We start from the raw sequence: 17718 nt of genomic DNA, 5'->3' as shown, positions 1-17718 counted from the left end.
TAGGCATTTCATTATCTTTTATGAAGAAATGTAACTGGGATGATACTGTGGTATCTGGGTATTTCACTTTAATGCCATGTGAGAGCCTTTTAAAAACATTCCATTCCATCAAACCATAAACTAAAGCCTGGCAGCAGCTGCACTAATCTCTCTGTTTCAATTAGTGTAATTAATGTAAAAGATCAAACCATCTAATTATCTCTCTGGAGCCTGACATCGGGTATAAATGTGACAATCTTTCAGTGTAGTGCAGAACACACTCAGAGTTCCTAATAGAAATGCACGGATCACCAAAAGGTCTGGTGTTTGGCATTTACTATCCCAGCCTTGCTGCTATTGGGGTTCCAGGTAATGTATTGTAGTTAATTATTGGTTACGGGAATCATTGGTTTGTTGTTTCACTGTTTCCATTTACCAGGAGCATTTGTCCACAGTACCAATATCCTTTCTCCTCTTGACCAGGGGAATTTTTCCCTTCTAACTAATTTTTCCTCTTTGACAGTGTCCTTTTTATGACTTCAACAGTATTAATTGCCAATCTTAACAAAGTAATTTCTTCCCTTTATTGACATAACTTGTCTCATTAAAGTTATAATTTCTCCACTTTAACAGTGTCTTTTCTGCCCTTTACCACCATTGTTTCTTAACATTACAAGTAAAATGGTATACTCTCATCCCTTGACATTATTATGATATAATTTATCCCATTGATCGCTACCATCTTACAATGTAAATGTAATTCTATTGTGGTAATTCACCCACAGTAACAATGTCAATATCACACTGATATCATAGTTTAAAAGTATTTCTGTTGTGTTATTGGCACTGTTACTCTGGGTGCATTATCATACTGATATCATGGTGTAAATTTAGTTCTATTGTGTAATAGACATTGATACTGTAGGTAAATTATCACACTGTCACCACGGTGTAAATATAGTTCTATTGTGCTATTGACACTGTGAGTGAATTATCACACTGTTATCTCGTTGTAAATGTAGTTCTATTGTGTTATTGACACTGTGGGTGAATTATCACACTGTTATCACTGTGTAAATATAGTTCTATTGTGTTATTGACACTGTTATCACTGTGTAAATATAGTTCTATTGTGTTATTGACACTGTTACTGTGGGTGAATTTTCACACTGTTATCACTGTGTAAATATAGTTCTATTGTGTTATTGACACTGTTACTGTGGGTGAATTTTCACACTGTTATCACTGTGTAAATATAGTTCTATTGTGTTATTGACACTGTTACTTTGGGTGAATTATCACACTGTTATTACGCTGTGTAAATATAGTTCTATTGTGTTATTGACACTGTTACTGTGGGTGAATTATCACACTGTTATCAGGGTGTAAATATAGTTCTATTGTGTTATTGACACTGTTACTGTGGGTGAATTTTCACACTGTTATCACTGTGTAAATATAGTTCTATTGTGTTATTGACATTGTTACTGTGGGTGAATTTTCACACTGTTATCACTGTGTAAATATAGTTCTATTGTGTGATTGACACTGTTACTTTGGATGAATTATCACACTGTTATTACGCAGTAAATGTGGTTCTCTTGTGTTACTGGCATTGACAGTGACAGAGTAATTTCCACAAATGATTCATTGAGAATTTTGAACTATTGAATAATTCCCCACTGAGTTAAATGAATGAATTTATTGAAGAGACATTATTTGGTATCAAGGTTTTGACATGAATGTAAGCAGTGGCTGTTTTATGAATGATCTGTATTTGTCCCAAGCTCACGCAGCGCAGTGTTTCTGCTCTCGCTCTGTCACTCTCTGGGTAGGTGGTAGGGAAATATAGAGACAGGTGGGAATGTGGTATGAATATGGGATTAGTGTAGGATTAGTATATATGGGTGGTTGATGGTCGGCACAGACCCAGTGGGCCGAAGGGCCTGTTTCAGTGCTGTATCTCTAAACTAAACTAAACTCTCACTGGTTCACCCCAGCTCTCCTCTTCCACATTAGCTTCTGCAGACAGTTCTGCACTGACTGCTGCTGCGTCCGGAATTTCCTTCTGCTCCTTGCAGCTGACAACGTCCCGAACTGTCCCGTCCTCAGTCTTTTCTCCACATCGAGTGAGGCCGCATAACTGGTGCTATCTCTCGCATCTGTGGCACAAAGATTAAATTTGATATTCATGATACAACAAAGCTGATTATTTATCCCAAGAGCGCAGTTCAGTTCTGAGGACGGGCTGCATTATAGGAGGGACCTTTCTCCAAATGAAACCTCAGTTCCTGTGTTCAGATCGACAGTGAAGATCCCAGGTGACGATCAGGTGAAGAGCTGAGAGTTATCACCAACATCCTTTTTCAAATTCACTAAATGCTGATAGTTCAATCCTCTCCAATTGAGGATCTTTATCAATAAGTTTACATGCCGAATTTTCAAATAGTGAATAATTTTATAGTAATTCATCGGATGGGATCGTTTTTGATCCTTGGTGTAATATAATCCTCTTTCCACACTTATTGCTGTTTGCTGTGTTACTTACCCTCTTCACTCTTTTCTGTAATTCTTTGCAGATGTGTCATTTTTGTTGTCTATTTGATGTTCTCATGTGTTTACGATGCCTTCTTGTTTTGCATTATGTTCTATTGCATTATTTTACCTCCTGCCTTAATTTTAAACTGGATCATTATTTTAAACACAGGAACTGGTGCCCATAGTGTAACCGATGGCTTTCAAATTAGGATCATGTGTCAGGCATGCATTTTTCACATAATCCTGTAAAATGCATACCCTCCTCTTTCTTTCAGTCTCTCTCTCTCTCTCTCTATTACAGCTAACCTGGCAGTGATTGTGATCCTATCCCGAGGAAGGTGCGGTCTCTCCAGATGTATCACTTACTACCTGGTGGCCATGGCAGTGACGGATCTCCTGGTCATTATCACTGCTGTGATATTAAACCGGATTGCTGGTATTTATTTCCCAGACAGTTTCCTGTTCATCACACCCGTATGCAGTCTCTGTCTTGCTCTAATCTATGCAGCCATAGACAGTTCTGCCTGGTTAACGGTCGCTTTCACCTTTGATCGATTTATGGCCATTTGTTGCCTGAAGCTGAAAATAAAATATTGCACCGAGAAAACGGCAGCACGAGTTATAGGAACCGTGTCTACACTGAGCTGTCTAAAAAATACCTTCCTCTACTTTGCATATGAACCTTTGTGCATAATTAACAATATACCCTGGTTTTGTGGCATAAAATTAATGTTTTATAGGTCACCTGCATGGGCAGCATTTGACTGGATACAGTGCATTTTAACCCCTTGTGTCCCATTCATTCTGATTTTACTGTTCAATGCTCTAACTGGCAGATACATTCTCACGGCCAATGGACTCCGCAGGAGACTCCGGGCCCGCAGTAATGGAGAGAATCAGAGTGACCCGGAGATGGAGAAGCGCAAAAAATCCATCATTTTACTCTTCAGCATCTCGGGTAGTTTCATCCTGTTATATTTGTTATTTTTTATAACTTTCCTGTACGTCAGAATTGCGAATGCCTCCTATTTCTCAGGTTCTGATTTCAGTGAATCAACATTTATTCTGGAGGAAAACGGATATATGCTTCAGCTTTTGAATTCCTGCGTCAACCCATTGATTTATACCGGGACCCAGAGTAAATTCAGAGAGGAGTTAAAAAAGGGGGTAAAATATCCACTGAGTCTAATTGTTAAATTAGTTAAATGAAGAAAACAGATCAATCCAACATAAATTATACACTATATTCTATCCTATACACTTGTCAATGCCACACATGTCCTCCCCTCCTCGCTTTGAGATCCTTACCCACTATGTGAATTTAAGGAACAGTGCATCAGTGCATAATTCAGTGTTGTAGTCTGATCTCAATTAGTTTCCAGTTCTCTTCCCTGTGCTGACTCAGGCCTGGTGCATTCCTATCCATCCCGAAGGCACCAGAGTATCTCTGCATTCATGTGGGAGACAAGTAGGCCACGGTGAGGAAGTAGTGGGCGGGGGGGGGGAGGGGGTTGTTGAGGGCCGGAGGGGGGTTGTTGGTGCAGGGGCGGCCTTTGGCACCGAGGCTTTCCATGAGCCGCAGATTGCCCAAGCAGGAGGGCCCGACGAGCCCGGCCTACTTACCTGCTCTCTGAGGCTCCATGGCTGCTCCTGATCCCAGGCCTACTACAGCACCAGCAATGACCACCGCTCCCACTGGTGCTGCTGGAATTGCCAAGTTGCCAGACCTCTGATTGGCTGGCAGCTCTTGGAGATGGGAGATCCCCCCCACCCCTCCACCAGCTCACAGGGAGGCTGCCGGCTTTTAATATGCAGCCTCCCCGCATGGCAGATGCCACCCTGCCGCTGCTTAAATGCCAGGCGTGGCAGAATGACGGCCTTGAGTGGCCATTAATTGTCCACTTAAGGGCCTCAGTCGGCCTCCGGGTGGGAAGGCCGTCATTGACCTTTCCCGCCCCTGAATTAATCGGGGGAGTTGGGAAGGTGACAGACACTCTGCCCCCTGATTCAATGGACCCCACCTCCCAGCCCACTCCCGCGGGTGAAATTAAATTCCGTCCAAGTTACCAAGTTTAACTATTTAATGAAGGAACCTCAGTATCCCCCCTGCATACGCTTTGGATCTAAAGAGTAGGATGCACGCAGAAATGGGAACACATATTGTCCTCACATATTGTTCTCCTCTCACAAGTCACCACCCCACAGCCACATTCCTGTGCCCATGCACATAGAAACAGAGGAATTACTGGAGGAAAAAAAAAATCATAGGCCAATTAGGGTGACACTCCCAATGTCATCAAACGATATAAAGTTATTCCAACAGAAGTGTCCCTTTTTAAAAGCATTCAAACAATAAACAACCAAATCATAAAATGAAACTTAGCAAATTAAATGAGAATATTACCTTCACGATCGACTGTGAACTTCAGCCTAATTTGCTTTCTGCCATCCTGATAGCCACATGCTACAATGATAATGGAGTTGTTGACTAATCATTGCAATCAATCTCTATCAATTAGTTTACAACAGACCCAGACATGAAGTGAGGAAAATCCCAGTGGATACCTTTAAGATCCAGAAGCATAAGGCAGGAACATACCGTCATCCTCAATGTTCCCAGTGACGCCAGATGTGATGACCTCTAACATTACCAGTCCCATGATGCTGAGAACCATCTCCGCTGAAGGACTTAGGAAATGCAGGCGTCCTTGACCCCACCAGTTCTACTCTGCTCATTTATAGCGTGTGCCACCTTGTCTTGCAATAGAGCAGGCAGAATGTCAGTGATTGTGCAGCACTATGCTTGTGTGATGTTCCTGCCATCGCTGAATAGCTGGAGACATGTGGAGGCAGAGAGAGGCAGGTATGAAGCTGGCAGCATCAGTAGGTGTGTGCAGGTGAGGTGGAATATCTAGCTGTTAGGTGTGTGTTAGCGTGGGTGAGCGATGAGGGTGTGATGCATTGAGCATCCTGAGAGGTAGAGATGTCATGTGAAAATGACTTCACTGACCTTATCCAGCCACGTGAGTTCATTAGACTTCTTGTGGCACTGCTACCAGGTCCTCGGGCCCAGACATTGACACCTCTGTGACCACCTGCCCCCATTCCCTTCTTTGGGTGGTCCATGTAGAACCATGGAGACTCTTCTCTTGCCCAGCTCCACACCAGTGCCTGCTGCACTGCATCCAACACCCTGGAACTCTTTCTCTGCCTTGTTACTCACTTTTCCATCATTTAAATTCCACCAGTATTATCCAGTGCAGCTTTCCTTTAAGAGGGACAGTGTGCCTTTAAGAAAAGCAGGCTGGCTGCACCACATGGTATCTTCACAGCGCTGCTCGGTCTCCTGAGCGAAGAAGCAGCCGGCAACGCCAAGAATATGAGTACGGTGGGGGATCCACTACAATCGAATTTGTGAGCTTCCCGCCATGAATCAGAGCCAGGGTAGACAGGTCACGAATCACGACACCACACCCAAAAATTAAAGCACACAAATTTCTCACCCTATAGGTCCGTCACCTGTTGCTCCCAAGCACTGACCGTATCTCATGTTTCAAACTAATCTCATACTGTATCAAATGGTATTCTATGAGTGACATCTGTCTAATTTACATTTTATCTATCAATATTAACTGTTTCACTGTCTCCCTCAGGAGTCTGCTCCGTTAATCACCCACTCACTGAAATATTACTTCAGTAGAATCATTTTGAATTTACCATCTTCAAGCGCTGCCTGTCTCCTTTGGTCCTGCTGTTCTGCACAAGGTGAAATAACTTGTCGAGCTCAACATTATCCAGTCCCTTTAAAATTATAAAACCAGCAAACATATCACCTCTCAATGTTCTTCTTTCCAGTGAGAACATGCTCAATTTGCATAATCACCACTCACAATCTAATCCATCCATCCCCTCAACCATTCTGGGCACTCTCTTTAGTGTCCCTTCAATAGCTGCAATATTCTGTTGTTGTCCACAACTATACAAAATGATCTAACTGCGGTTGCAGCAATGACTTATAAAGTGACAGGATTAGATCAGTATTGACTTTGTAACATATCACACCAGCTCGTTTGCTTTACTCATTGTTGTGACAGTTTCAATTTATTGTCAAACAGAACCCTAGATGTCTTTCATTTTCTATATAAAATAATTCCTTTTCATTTCAGTTGACAGGATTTCCTCTCTCCATATTTTGTACTTTGCATTTCTCTACATTGAAGGTCATCTGTTGCCTGCTTGCCGAATTCTCAAGTATCTAAATTCCCCGGTAGCTTACACTCTTCAACTTTGCAGTCTACCACCTTCAGCAGCTTTATTTGGTCTGCAAATTGTGACTCATAGTTTCAGATCATTTATAAAGATATTAAACAAAAGAGCACAAAACAGATCTCTGACAGAGATGTGCAAGAACTATAGAGTGGTGATATTGGCAGACTTTAATATCCAAATATCGATTGGGATAAATTGAGAGTATAAGGTACAGAGGGGGAGGAATTTCTGAAATGTGTTCAGGAGTACTTCTTTGATCAGTATGTTCTCAGCCCAACTAGAAAGGTGGCATTGCTGGATCTGGTGCTGGGAAATGGGTTGGGCCAAGGGGACCAAGTGTCTGTGGGGTAGTTTTTGAGTAAGAGTTTTCATCGTATCAGAAGTTTTCGACTAGTATTGCAGAAAAGCAAAGAACGAGATAAGGAAGAACAGATTGGAAGAGGGCTAATTTTAATGCGATGAGAAGGGATCTAGCCAAGGTAGAATATAACCAAAGACTGGCAGGAAGAGCTGTATTGGAAAAATGTGTTATTTTTAAGGAAGAGTTATTCAGCTACATGCTAGGTACATTCCAACGAGGGCGAAAGATAAGGGAACCAAAAGGGGCTCCTTGGATGATGAGGGGGATAGAAGTTATGATGAAACAAAAAAGAGGGTGTATGATGCATGTCAGGTGAATTCTTCAAGTGAGAACCAGGCCATATACAATAAGCTGAGAGGGCAGGTGAAGAGGAAAATAAGACTGACAATGAGAGATTATGAGAATAGAATGGCAGTTAACATAAAAGGGAATTCAAAAATCTTCTACTGTAAATAGTAAGAGCTGGAGTGGGGCCGGTTAGGGACAAAGTGTCATATATGCTTAGACGCGCAGGGTAAGGCTAATATAGTTAATGAGTACTTTGTATCAGGGTTCACTAACGAGAAGGAATCTAACAAAATATCGGTAGAAGCGGAGAGAGTAGAAGCAATGAATAGGGTAAACATTGAGAGGGGTGTGGTCCCAAAAAGGCGGATATGCTTAGGGGCAGATAGGTTACCTAGTCAGGCTGACTTGCATCCCAAGTTGCTAAAGGAAGTGGGGATGGAGATGGTGGAAGAGTTTGCCATAATCTTCCAATCTTCCCTGGATCCAGGGGTGGTGCCAGAAGATTGGAGAGAGGCAAATGTGACAGCCTTATCCAAGAAAGGGCTTAAGGACAGTCCTAGCAACTACAGGCCAGTTAGTTGAACAACAGTGGTGGGTAAAGTTTTAGAAACAATAATCAGGGGGGGAAAAAAATCAATAAACATTTGGAGAGGTCCAAATTAATTAAGGACGGCCAGCACGGATTTGTAAAAGGCAGATCATGCTTGACTAATCCAATTGAATTTTTTGATGAAGTAACAGAGAATGTTGATGAAAGGACTGCGGTGGATGTTGTTTATGTGGATTTTAAGAGAGCGTTTGATAAGGTACCACATAAAAGCCTGGTTAACAAAATCGAAGCTTCTGGAATAGGAGGTTCAGTGTCCTATTGGATAAAAAAATCGGCTTAAGGACAGAAAACATGGAGTCAGGGTAAATGATTGCTTTTCAGACTGGAGGGTGGTAATCAGTGGTGTTCCCCAAGAGTCATTTCTGGGACCACTGCTTTTTTTGCTATAGATAAATGACTTGGATCTTGGAATACAGAGTAGAATCTCAAAATTTGTCAATGACAGCAAACTTGGAGATGTGGCAAACAGTAAGCATAATATGCACCACTTGCACGCACAGTGGCGCAGTGGTTAGCACCGCAGCCTCACAGCTCCAGGGACCTGGGTTCAATTCTGGGTACTGCCTGTGCGGAGTTTGCAAGTTCTCCCTGTGACCGCGTGGGTTTTCGCCGGGTACTCCGGTTTCCTCCCACCGCCAAAGACTTGCAGGTGATAGGTAAATTGGCCATTGTAAATTGCCCCTAGTGTAGGTAGGTGGTAGGGAATATGGGATTACTGTAGGGCTAGTATAAATGGGTGGTTCTTGGTCGGCACAGACTCGTTGGGCCGAAGGGCCTGTTTCAGTGCTGTATCTCTAAATAAACATTTTTTAAAAATTAAAAATAACATAGATAGGCTAGCAGAATAGACAGAGAGGTGGCAGATGGAACTTAATTCTGAGAAGTGTGAGGTGATGCATTTTGGCAGAAGGAATAGCGAGAGGCATTATCCCCTTAATGGCACAGTTCTAAAGAGTGTGCAAGAACAAAGGGACCTAGGGATGCATGTGCATAGATCTTTGAAGGTGGCAGGACAGAGTGAGAGAGTGGTTAGTAAAGCATATGGGATCTTGAGCTTCATAAATACAGCAATGAGTACAAAATCAGGGAAGTTATGCTGAACCTACATAAAGCCCTGGTTAGGCCCCATCTGGAATATTACATCCAGTTCTGTAGGAAGGATGAGAGGGTACAAAGGAGATTTACCAGAATGGTTCCAGGGATGGAGGAATTATAGTTACAAGGTTGGGTTGGAAAAACTGGGGTCGTTCTTCTTAGAATAAAGGAGATTGAGGGGAGATTTAATAGAAGTGTACAAGATTATGACAGGCTTAGATAAGTTAGACAAAGAAAAACTGTTCCTATTGACTAATGATACAAGGATTAGGGAACACAGATTGAAAATTTTGGGCAAGAGATGCAGGGGGGAATATGAGGAAGCACTTTTTTTACACAGTGGGTGGTAATGACCGGGAACTTGCTGTCCATAAAGCTGGTGGAAGTGGAGACAATAAATGACTTCAAAAGGAAATTGGATGGCCACTTAAAGGAAATAGACTTGCAGAGTTACGGGGATCAAGCGAGGGGGTGAGACTGAATGGATAGCTCTGTGGAGAGCCAGCATGGACTTGATGGGCTGAATGGCCTCCTTCTGTGCCGTAAATAACCCTATGACTCTGGAACGCACCGGTAACATTCTCCCAGGCAGATGGCAATCCGTGTATCCTCACCCTCTTGGCTATATCGATCAAGTAATTATGAATACCTTGTGAAATATTTCCACTGATTCCCACTATATTTCTTTTCCGTACTATCCTTTCCAGTGGAAATGTATAAGAGACCTAGAGAATTCCAAGTGCTCCACATCCACTGCCTTATCCCTAACAAACTCCTTTGCCACAAGCTCAAAGAAAACTAATGAACAAGATTGGCAAGGTCTTCCCTTCATGAACACATTTTTGCTATATTTTATTATATTTCTATCCAGATCCTCCATGATCTTATCCTTAATAAGGGTTTCCACAGCATTATCCACAATGGACGTCTAACCCACTGGTCTGTAGTTCCTGAATTACTTTTGGATCTGCCTTTCACTGGTCGCAAATGATCTCCAGTATTCAATACTTTCTCCGAGATTTATGGATGATATCCTGCAATTTTTTTCCTTATTTCTGTAAGGATGCTCGGAAACATCTTATCCGGCTGCTGAAGTTCGTGCATCTTCAGTTTGAACATGTCTTTTGCTTTTGAATCCAAATGAAATCTGTGCCATTTTCTTTTATTTTTCCAAAAATATACTTTATTCATAAAAATCTGTGTAAAAAATGCATTACAAAACAGTTCAAAACAGCACCAAGTTGACATTACAAAAAGTGCAAAGGAAATCAGTTTTCTTCGCTACAGGATTGAGCTGCCTCACAACCCTTCCATTCCATTTTACATGCCATGTGTGTACATTTTACAGCAAACCCATATCTGGTGTATACAGCCCGAGGGGCTTCCCATGGGTCCAGCCCCTCAGTTTACTTTGGTGGGAGGACCTTACACAGTGGTCTTTCCCCATTGAGCCTTTGCAGCGGCTGCCCCAAGCTTTAGTGCGTCCCTCAGCACGTAGTCCTGGACCTTGGAATGTGCCAGTCTGCAACATTCGGTCGTGGACAACTCTTTGCGCTGGAAGACCAGCAAGTTTCGGGCAGACCAAAGAGTGTCTCTCATCAAATTGATGAGAGCAGTTGATGTTTATCTCGGTGTGCGTCCCTGGGAACAGCCTGTAGAGCACAGATTCCTGTGTTAGAGTTGCTTGGGATGAACCTCGACAAAAACCACTGCATCTCTTTCCACACCTGCTTTGCAACGACACATTTCAGAAGGAGGTGGGCAACTGTCTCTTCCCCACTGCAGCCACCTCGAGGGCAGCTTGTGCAGGGGGCGAGACTCCGGGTTTGCAGGAAGGATCTGACAGGGAGGGCCTTTCTCACCACCAGCCAAACTATGTCTTGGTGCTTCTTTGAAAATTCTGGTGATGAGGCATTCTGCCTAATGACTTTGGCAGTCTGCTCGGGGAACCATCCGACCAGATCCACCATCTCCTTTTCCCGTAGGGCCTTGAGGACATCCTGTGCAGACAACTCTCTACACAAACATCAGTAGCACAGTCACAATCAATGGGTGGGAATCAGAAAGTTTCCACATCAAATCTGGAGTCAGACAGGACTGTCCTCTTTCCCCTGCCTTGTTTGTTTGCTGTATCGAACCTTTTGCTGAGTCCATTAGGAAGGATGCAGGCATAAGAGGGGTGACAATCCCAGGCAGCGGAGGCACTCAAGTAAAAACCTCCCTGTACATGGACGACGTCGCCGTCTTCTGCTCGGATCCGCTGTCCGTTCACAGACTAATGAGCATCTGCGACCAATTTGAACTGGCCTCGGGAGCCAAAGTAAACCATAGCAAGAGTGAGGCCATGTTCTTTGGGAACTGGGCCGACTGATCATTTGTTCCCTTCACCGTCAGGTGAGACCATCTGAAGGTGCTGGGGATATGGTTCAGCAGGGCGTGCACCAAAACCTGGAAGGAGTGAATAGCCAGGGTACACCATAAACTGAGCATGTGGGAGCAGCAATCTCTCTCCATTGTGGGGAAGAACCTGGTCATCAGGTGCGAGGCACTCACGTTGTTACTGTATGTGGCACAAGTCGGGCCCATATCCCATTCCTGCGCCGTGGCGGTCACCTGAGCTATTTTTCGCTTTATCTGGAGATCTAAAGTGGACTGGGTCCAGAGGGACACGATGTTCAAACCTCTGGAAAAAAATTTACCCAACATCGCCCTCATCCTGACGACCACTTTCGTGTGCAGCTGCATCAAGCTGTGCATAGAGCCCCAGTACGCAAACACCAAGTATCACTACGTGCTGAGGTTTTATCTGTCCCCAGTGTTACAAAGGATGAGTCTGGTCGCATGCCACAGAACGCTCCATCCAGTTGGACTGTGCCATACCACCTATCCTTCGTGGGAACGTTTCTGCGGGAAAACACCTTTGACCACCAAATCTGTGCCGTTTTCCTTCATGAACGTAAATGCTTTATTTTTTTCGGTGAATTCCTGGAACAATATTTTTAGGGTCATGTAGTTCCTCCCCGCACATCAAGGTGCAGTCATTGGAGAGGGGCATATTTGTTGGTGGAAATACAAATTCATTAAAAATGCCAGATAATTATATAATTGATGATAATTTGTTGTCGACCACCCATTGACTTAAAACGTAAATTCATGAAATGTTTACATCAAATTCAAACAATATGTGATTAATTTGAATATGTCTTCACAACAGCAGAGAAACCAGCCAATATCACAGAAAAGCAGAAGGGGTAGAACAAAGAGTTAGGATAAAAATAGGTAAATAGTTTGGCAGTGCACAAAGTGGAAAAGTCACCTAATGGGATGGCCCAGATGAGATGGATCTTAGGAAGTTGAAGGCAGTAAGGGTGGAAATATCAGAATCTCTGGCCACAATTTATCAACATTCCTTGGATACACAAGGGTTGCCAGAACTCTGGAGTAAATGTTATGCAAATGTACAATAAAAGGGTGAAGGGGTTAAATCCGGCAATACAGACTAATGTTGATGGCAGGAAACATTGTATTGAGCAAAATTCAGGACAAAATTAATTGTCACTTGGAAAAACATGTGTTAATAAATGACAGCCAACATAGATTTATGAAAGGGAAATTGTGCCTGACAAATTTGATAGAGTACTTCGATGAAATAACAGAAAGGGTTAATGAAGGTAGTGTGATTGATGCATATGTGGATTTTTAAAATGTGTTTGATAAAGAGCCATAGAATAAACTTTTTAAAATGTTGAATCCTATTGGATTAAAGAGGCAGTGACAGTATGGATACAAAATCAGCTGAAAATAGAAAGCAGAGAGCACAGTCTTCAGACTGTGAGGAAGTATAAAGCGGCGTTCAACAGGGTTTGGTATTAGGCCCACAGCTCCTTTGGATATATAATAATAACCTGTACTTCGGTGTAGGAGGACATCATTTCAAAGTTTGCAGATGATGCAAAACTGATAAATGTAATATTCTGTGAGGAGGATAGTAACAGACTTTAGGAGAACCTCTACAGGCTGGAAAAGAGTGCAATATATGGAAGATGAAATTTAATTCAGAGAAGTGTAACATGATGCAGTTTGGTAGCAAGAATTAGGAGAGACAATATTACCTAAATGTTAGAATTTTAATGGAATGGGAATGCCGGAACAGATAAACCTGAGGGTGCACATACACAAGTCTTCCTAGGAGGCAGGACAAGGCTGTTAAAAAAAAAAATACAGGAATTTGGCCTTTATGAATAGAGGTATTGAGTACAAGAACAAGGAGGTTAAGCTAAACTTTTATAAATTACTGCTTAGCCTTTTCAGTGCCAATCTGAAACTGACCCATTACCATTTGCTTTAGTTAACATTTATCCAGAATATGAAACAGTTCTTGATATTATTAACATTAATAAAAACAGAATCCAATCCCTGGAATTACATGTAAACCCGCTGATGTCTCAGCAATTAACGTGAATCACTAAAGCTCTTCCTGTGCATGGAACATTTAAATGGCCTCCTCCACTGTGAAGATACTGGTGTGAGCAGGTGGGAGGACTGTTTGAATCCCTTCCCACACATGGAGCAGGTGAACGGCCTCTCTCCAGCGTGAGTGCATCAATGAATTTCCAGCTGGGACGACTAATTGAATCCCTTCCCACAGTTGCCATATTTCCAGTTTCTCCATGGTGCAGGTGTCCTTGTGTCTCTCCAGGTTGGACAATCAGTTGAAGCCTTGTCCACACACAGAATACATGCAGTTTCTCCCCACTGTGAATGGTACGATTTTTTTTTCAGGCTGTGAAACTGATTAAAGCTCTTTCCACAGTCAGTGTATTGAAACCCTCTCACTCGGGAGTGTGTTTCTCAGTGCTATTCTAGTCACACTGACATTTGAACTCTTATTCCACTAACAGAACAACAAATATTTTTCCTCTCTGCTTCATTCAACTCAACACTCATTGATTCCCCTCTGTCTCCTTCCCGTGAAAGTGCTCGCTCAAGCTGGGTTCAGTTTTACACTCACTGGTTCTGTTTTCACTCCTCCCCTGATGGTACTGTCTCTGGCTGGGTTTAGTTCTACATTGACAGTTGCCTCTCCTCTCCTGAAGTTGCTGGCTCATAGGAAGAAACATTAGAACAAGAGTAGACCATTCAGCTTCTGCCATGTCATTCAATTAGATCATGGATGATCTGTATATTAACTTCACTTAGCTAGCTTGGTTCTCTTAAATACCCTGCTGAAAAAAGTACATCAATCTTAGTTTTGAAATTTTCAGTTAACCCCAATTCAATAGCACTTTAATGGCGTTTGATAGAAGATTGGCTGGCTGTCAGAAAACAGAGAGTATGCATAAATGTGTCCTTTTCTGATTGGCAGGATGTGAGGAGTGGAGTCCCACAGGTGTCTCTGCTGGGGCCTCAACTTTTTACAATTTATATCAATGACTTAGATGGTTGCTAAATTTGCAGATGACACAAAGATAGGTAGGAAAGTATGTTGTGAAGAGGACATAAGGAGGTTGCAGACCGACATAGTTAGGTTGAGTGAGTGGGCAAAAATCTGGGAGATGGAGTATAATGTGGGAAAATGTTAAGTTGTTCACTTTGGCAGGAAGAATAAAAAAGCAGAGTATTATTTAAATGGAGAACATCAGCAGAATTCCGAGGTGCAGAGGGATCTAGGTGTTCTAGTGCAGGAGTCACAAAAGGTTAGTATGCAGGTACAGCAGGTTACAAAGAAGGCGAATGGAATGCTATCCTTTATTACGAGAAGAATTGAAAATAAAAGTAAGAATGTTATGCTTCAGTTATACAGGGCATTGGGGGAGAGCACATCTCGAATACCGGGGCTCCCTATAGAATTTGGCAGTCCCACCCCTGGAACTTCCAGCGTCTCCTCCCTCCCCCAACAGTCCAAACAAAAACAGTTCTCCGGTGCTCCAACACCCACCACTTCAAAATAACTTGCAGGTCCTCTTTTCTGACCACTAAATATTAACAGTTCCACACTTGTATTTGTAAATCTCTCACTTCTCTCCTCTCCAGTGGTAACTCCACCAGTCTGCACAGGTGCAGCTGTTTCGCCTGATTGCACTTAGGAAGTACTCCAAACTCTCCAGCCAATTCTGTGTTGGACCTGCCCTGAGAGTGTTTGATGGGATAGTGTAGACGGAGATTTTCTCTGTATCCCAGCCAGAGTCAGCACCTTCAGGAGAGGAACATAAGAACATAAATAGGTGCAGGAGTAGGCTACACATCCCTTTGTGTCTGCTGCACCACTCAATAAGAGTATGGTGGATCTTCTACCTCAGCACCATCCTCCTGCACTGTCTCCATATTCTTTGACTCCCTTAGTAACCAAGAATCTATCAATCTCTGTGTTGACTATACTGAATGTCTGAACATCCACTGCCCACTGGGGTAGAGTATTTCAATCCTTTAAGTGAAAACAAATCTTATATTGTCTCAGCACAATCTTCCCAAGGGCAATTAGGGATGTGCAACAAATACTGGCCTGGCCAGAGTAGCCCACATCCCACGAAAGAATTTAAAACAAAACCCGAAATGACTAAACTCTTATTGTGAGATTGTGAGCTCGTTCAAGACACACCAGCCAGGGGAAACATCTTCCCAGCATCTACTTTCAAGCCGCTAAAGAATTTTATACATTTCAATACATCATCTCAAATTCATCAAACTGGAAGAAATATAGGCCTCTTCAACTTAATCTCTCCTCATAGGGCAATCATAGAATCAGGCTAGAGAGCCTTTGTTGTACTCTCTCTCAGGCAAGTATATCCAAAGTGTCGCGGAGGGAACGATCCCTTTGGAATGCTGACAGGGGAAAGGATGCATCTGCTCTGATGATGCTACCTTCCACGACGGTGCTTCTGATATGACCTCCTTTTTCCTCAACCGAGGATTCCCCCCACTGTTGTTGACAGGGCCCTCAACCGTGTCCGGCCCATTTCCCGCATCTCTACCCTCACCCCTTCCCCTCCCTCCCAGAACCGTGAGAGGGTTCCCCTTGTCCTCACTTTCCACCCCATCAGCCTCCATATCCAAAGGATCATCCTCCGCCATTTTCGTCACCTCCAGTGTGATGCCACTACCAAACGCATCTTCCCCTCCCTTCCCCTGGCAGCATTCCGAAGGGATCGTTCCCTCCGCGACACCCTGGTCCACTCCTCCATTACCCCCACCCCCACCACCTCGTCCCCGTCCCATGGCACCTTCCCCTGTAATCGCAGGAGATGTAATACCTGCCCATTTACCTCTTCTCTCCTCACTATCCCAGGCCCCAAACACTCCTTTCAGGTGAAGCAGCGATTTACTTGTACTTCTTTCAATGTAGTATACTGTATTCGCTGCTCACAATGTGGTCTCCTCTACATTGGGGAGACCAAACGCAGACTGGGTGACCGCTTTGCGGAACACCTCTGCTCAGTCCGCAAGCAGGGCCCTGAGCTTCCGGTTGCTTGCCATTTCAACACTCCCCCCTGCTCTCATGCTCACATCTCTATCCTGGGCTTGCTGCAGTGTTCCAGTGAACATCAACGCAAGCTTGAGGATCAGCATCTCATTTACCGATTAGGTACACTACAGCCTGCCGGACTGAACATTGAGTTCAATAATTTCAGAGCATGACGGACCCCCATTTTACTTTTATTTTTAGTTATTTTTTCTTTTTTACATTTTATGCAATTTTTTTTTGTTTATTTCATTTCATCTTAGTTTGTTAAGTTTGCTTACCCACTGTTTTTTTTTTCATATTTGTACTTGCTGCTGTTCAATCTTCAGTCCGTTAAAACCCTATCTGTACTAATGCTTTGTCTTTCAACACACCATTAACATATTGTTTGCCTTTGCTCCATGACCTTTTGGTCAGCTATTCTGTGGCCTTGTCCAATCTGCACCTTCTCCTTTGTTATCTCTTGCCCCCCCCCCTCACTTGCTTATAACCTTTGACATTTCTAATATTTGCTAGTTCCGAAGAAGGGTCAGTGACCCGAAATGTTAACTCTGCTTCTCTTTCCACAGTGAACCACAATGAGTGGTTCCAGCATTTCTTGTTTATATTTCAGATTTCCAGCATCCGCAGTATTTTGCTTTTATTAATTGAATATGCCCTATTCAGTCGACAGGAGCCTAGCGTGGAGGCGCAGTGCTGGCCTGTATCGGGAGCATGCGCAGTGTTACTGTGATTGGAGCTGTGTGAGTGCTGGGGACACTTTTGCAACTGGTGAGAGCAGGCGGGTGGGTGGGGAGGCTTCAGAAACACCTGGTGTAGGCCGCAAGCCTCGAATAAGAAGCTCCCGGTCCCGAGTTTGCACCGAGTGGGGCAGCAGCTGCGGGTCTACTCCCGTTGACAGGCCCAGTTTGAAGCGAATAATAAATTCAAAGGAGGGTCTAAAATCTCCCATTGAAGGGAAACCAGGAATATCTGGGAACCAAAATCACTGACGGACTGAGGAGGAACGGGAACAGATTGTGGGCGCAGGGGAGGAACTGGAGCCGTGGGTGGGCTGGGCAACTTCATAAAACACTTGGGGTAGGCTTGAGGCCCCGAATAAGTGGCCACAGGCCCCGT

The 17718-nt window shown here is 43.4% G+C and overlaps 2 protein-coding genes across 2 annotated transcripts in view; both read left to right on the top strand.

Annotated features, from left to right (window-relative positions):
• LOC137381323 (zinc finger protein 229-like) overlaps positions 1-17718 on the top strand; it is a 66010-nt gene that overhangs the window by 43780 nt on the left and 4512 nt on the right. The window lies entirely within an intron of this gene.
• LOC137381586 (probable G-protein coupled receptor 139) lies at positions 279-3726 on the top strand. Its single transcript, XM_068054281.1, has 2 exons — positions 279-348; positions 2819-3726. The coding sequence occupies exons 1-2, from the start codon at positions 279-281 to the stop codon at positions 3724-3726; spliced, it is 978 nt and encodes a 325-aa protein (XP_067910382.1).

This window comes from Heterodontus francisci, chromosome 22 (assembly GCF_036365525.1).
Source record: "Heterodontus francisci isolate sHetFra1 chromosome 22, sHetFra1.hap1, whole genome shotgun sequence".
In the NCBI taxonomy this organism is placed as follows: Eukaryota; Metazoa; Chordata; class Chondrichthyes; order Heterodontiformes; family Heterodontidae; genus Heterodontus; species Heterodontus francisci.
Note: the sequence above shows the minus strand (reverse complement) of the source record. Positions and strands in the feature narration are given on the sequence as shown.

Coding starts and splice junctions, on each gene's coding strand:
- LOC137381586 (XM_068054281.1), top strand. CDS start 279: ATGCACGGATCACCAAAAGGTCTGGTGTTTGGCATTTACTATCCCAGC. Junction 349..2,818: donor TGCTGCTATTGGGGTTCCAG/GTAATGTATTGT, acceptor TCTCTATTACAG/CTAACCTGGCAGTGATTGTG.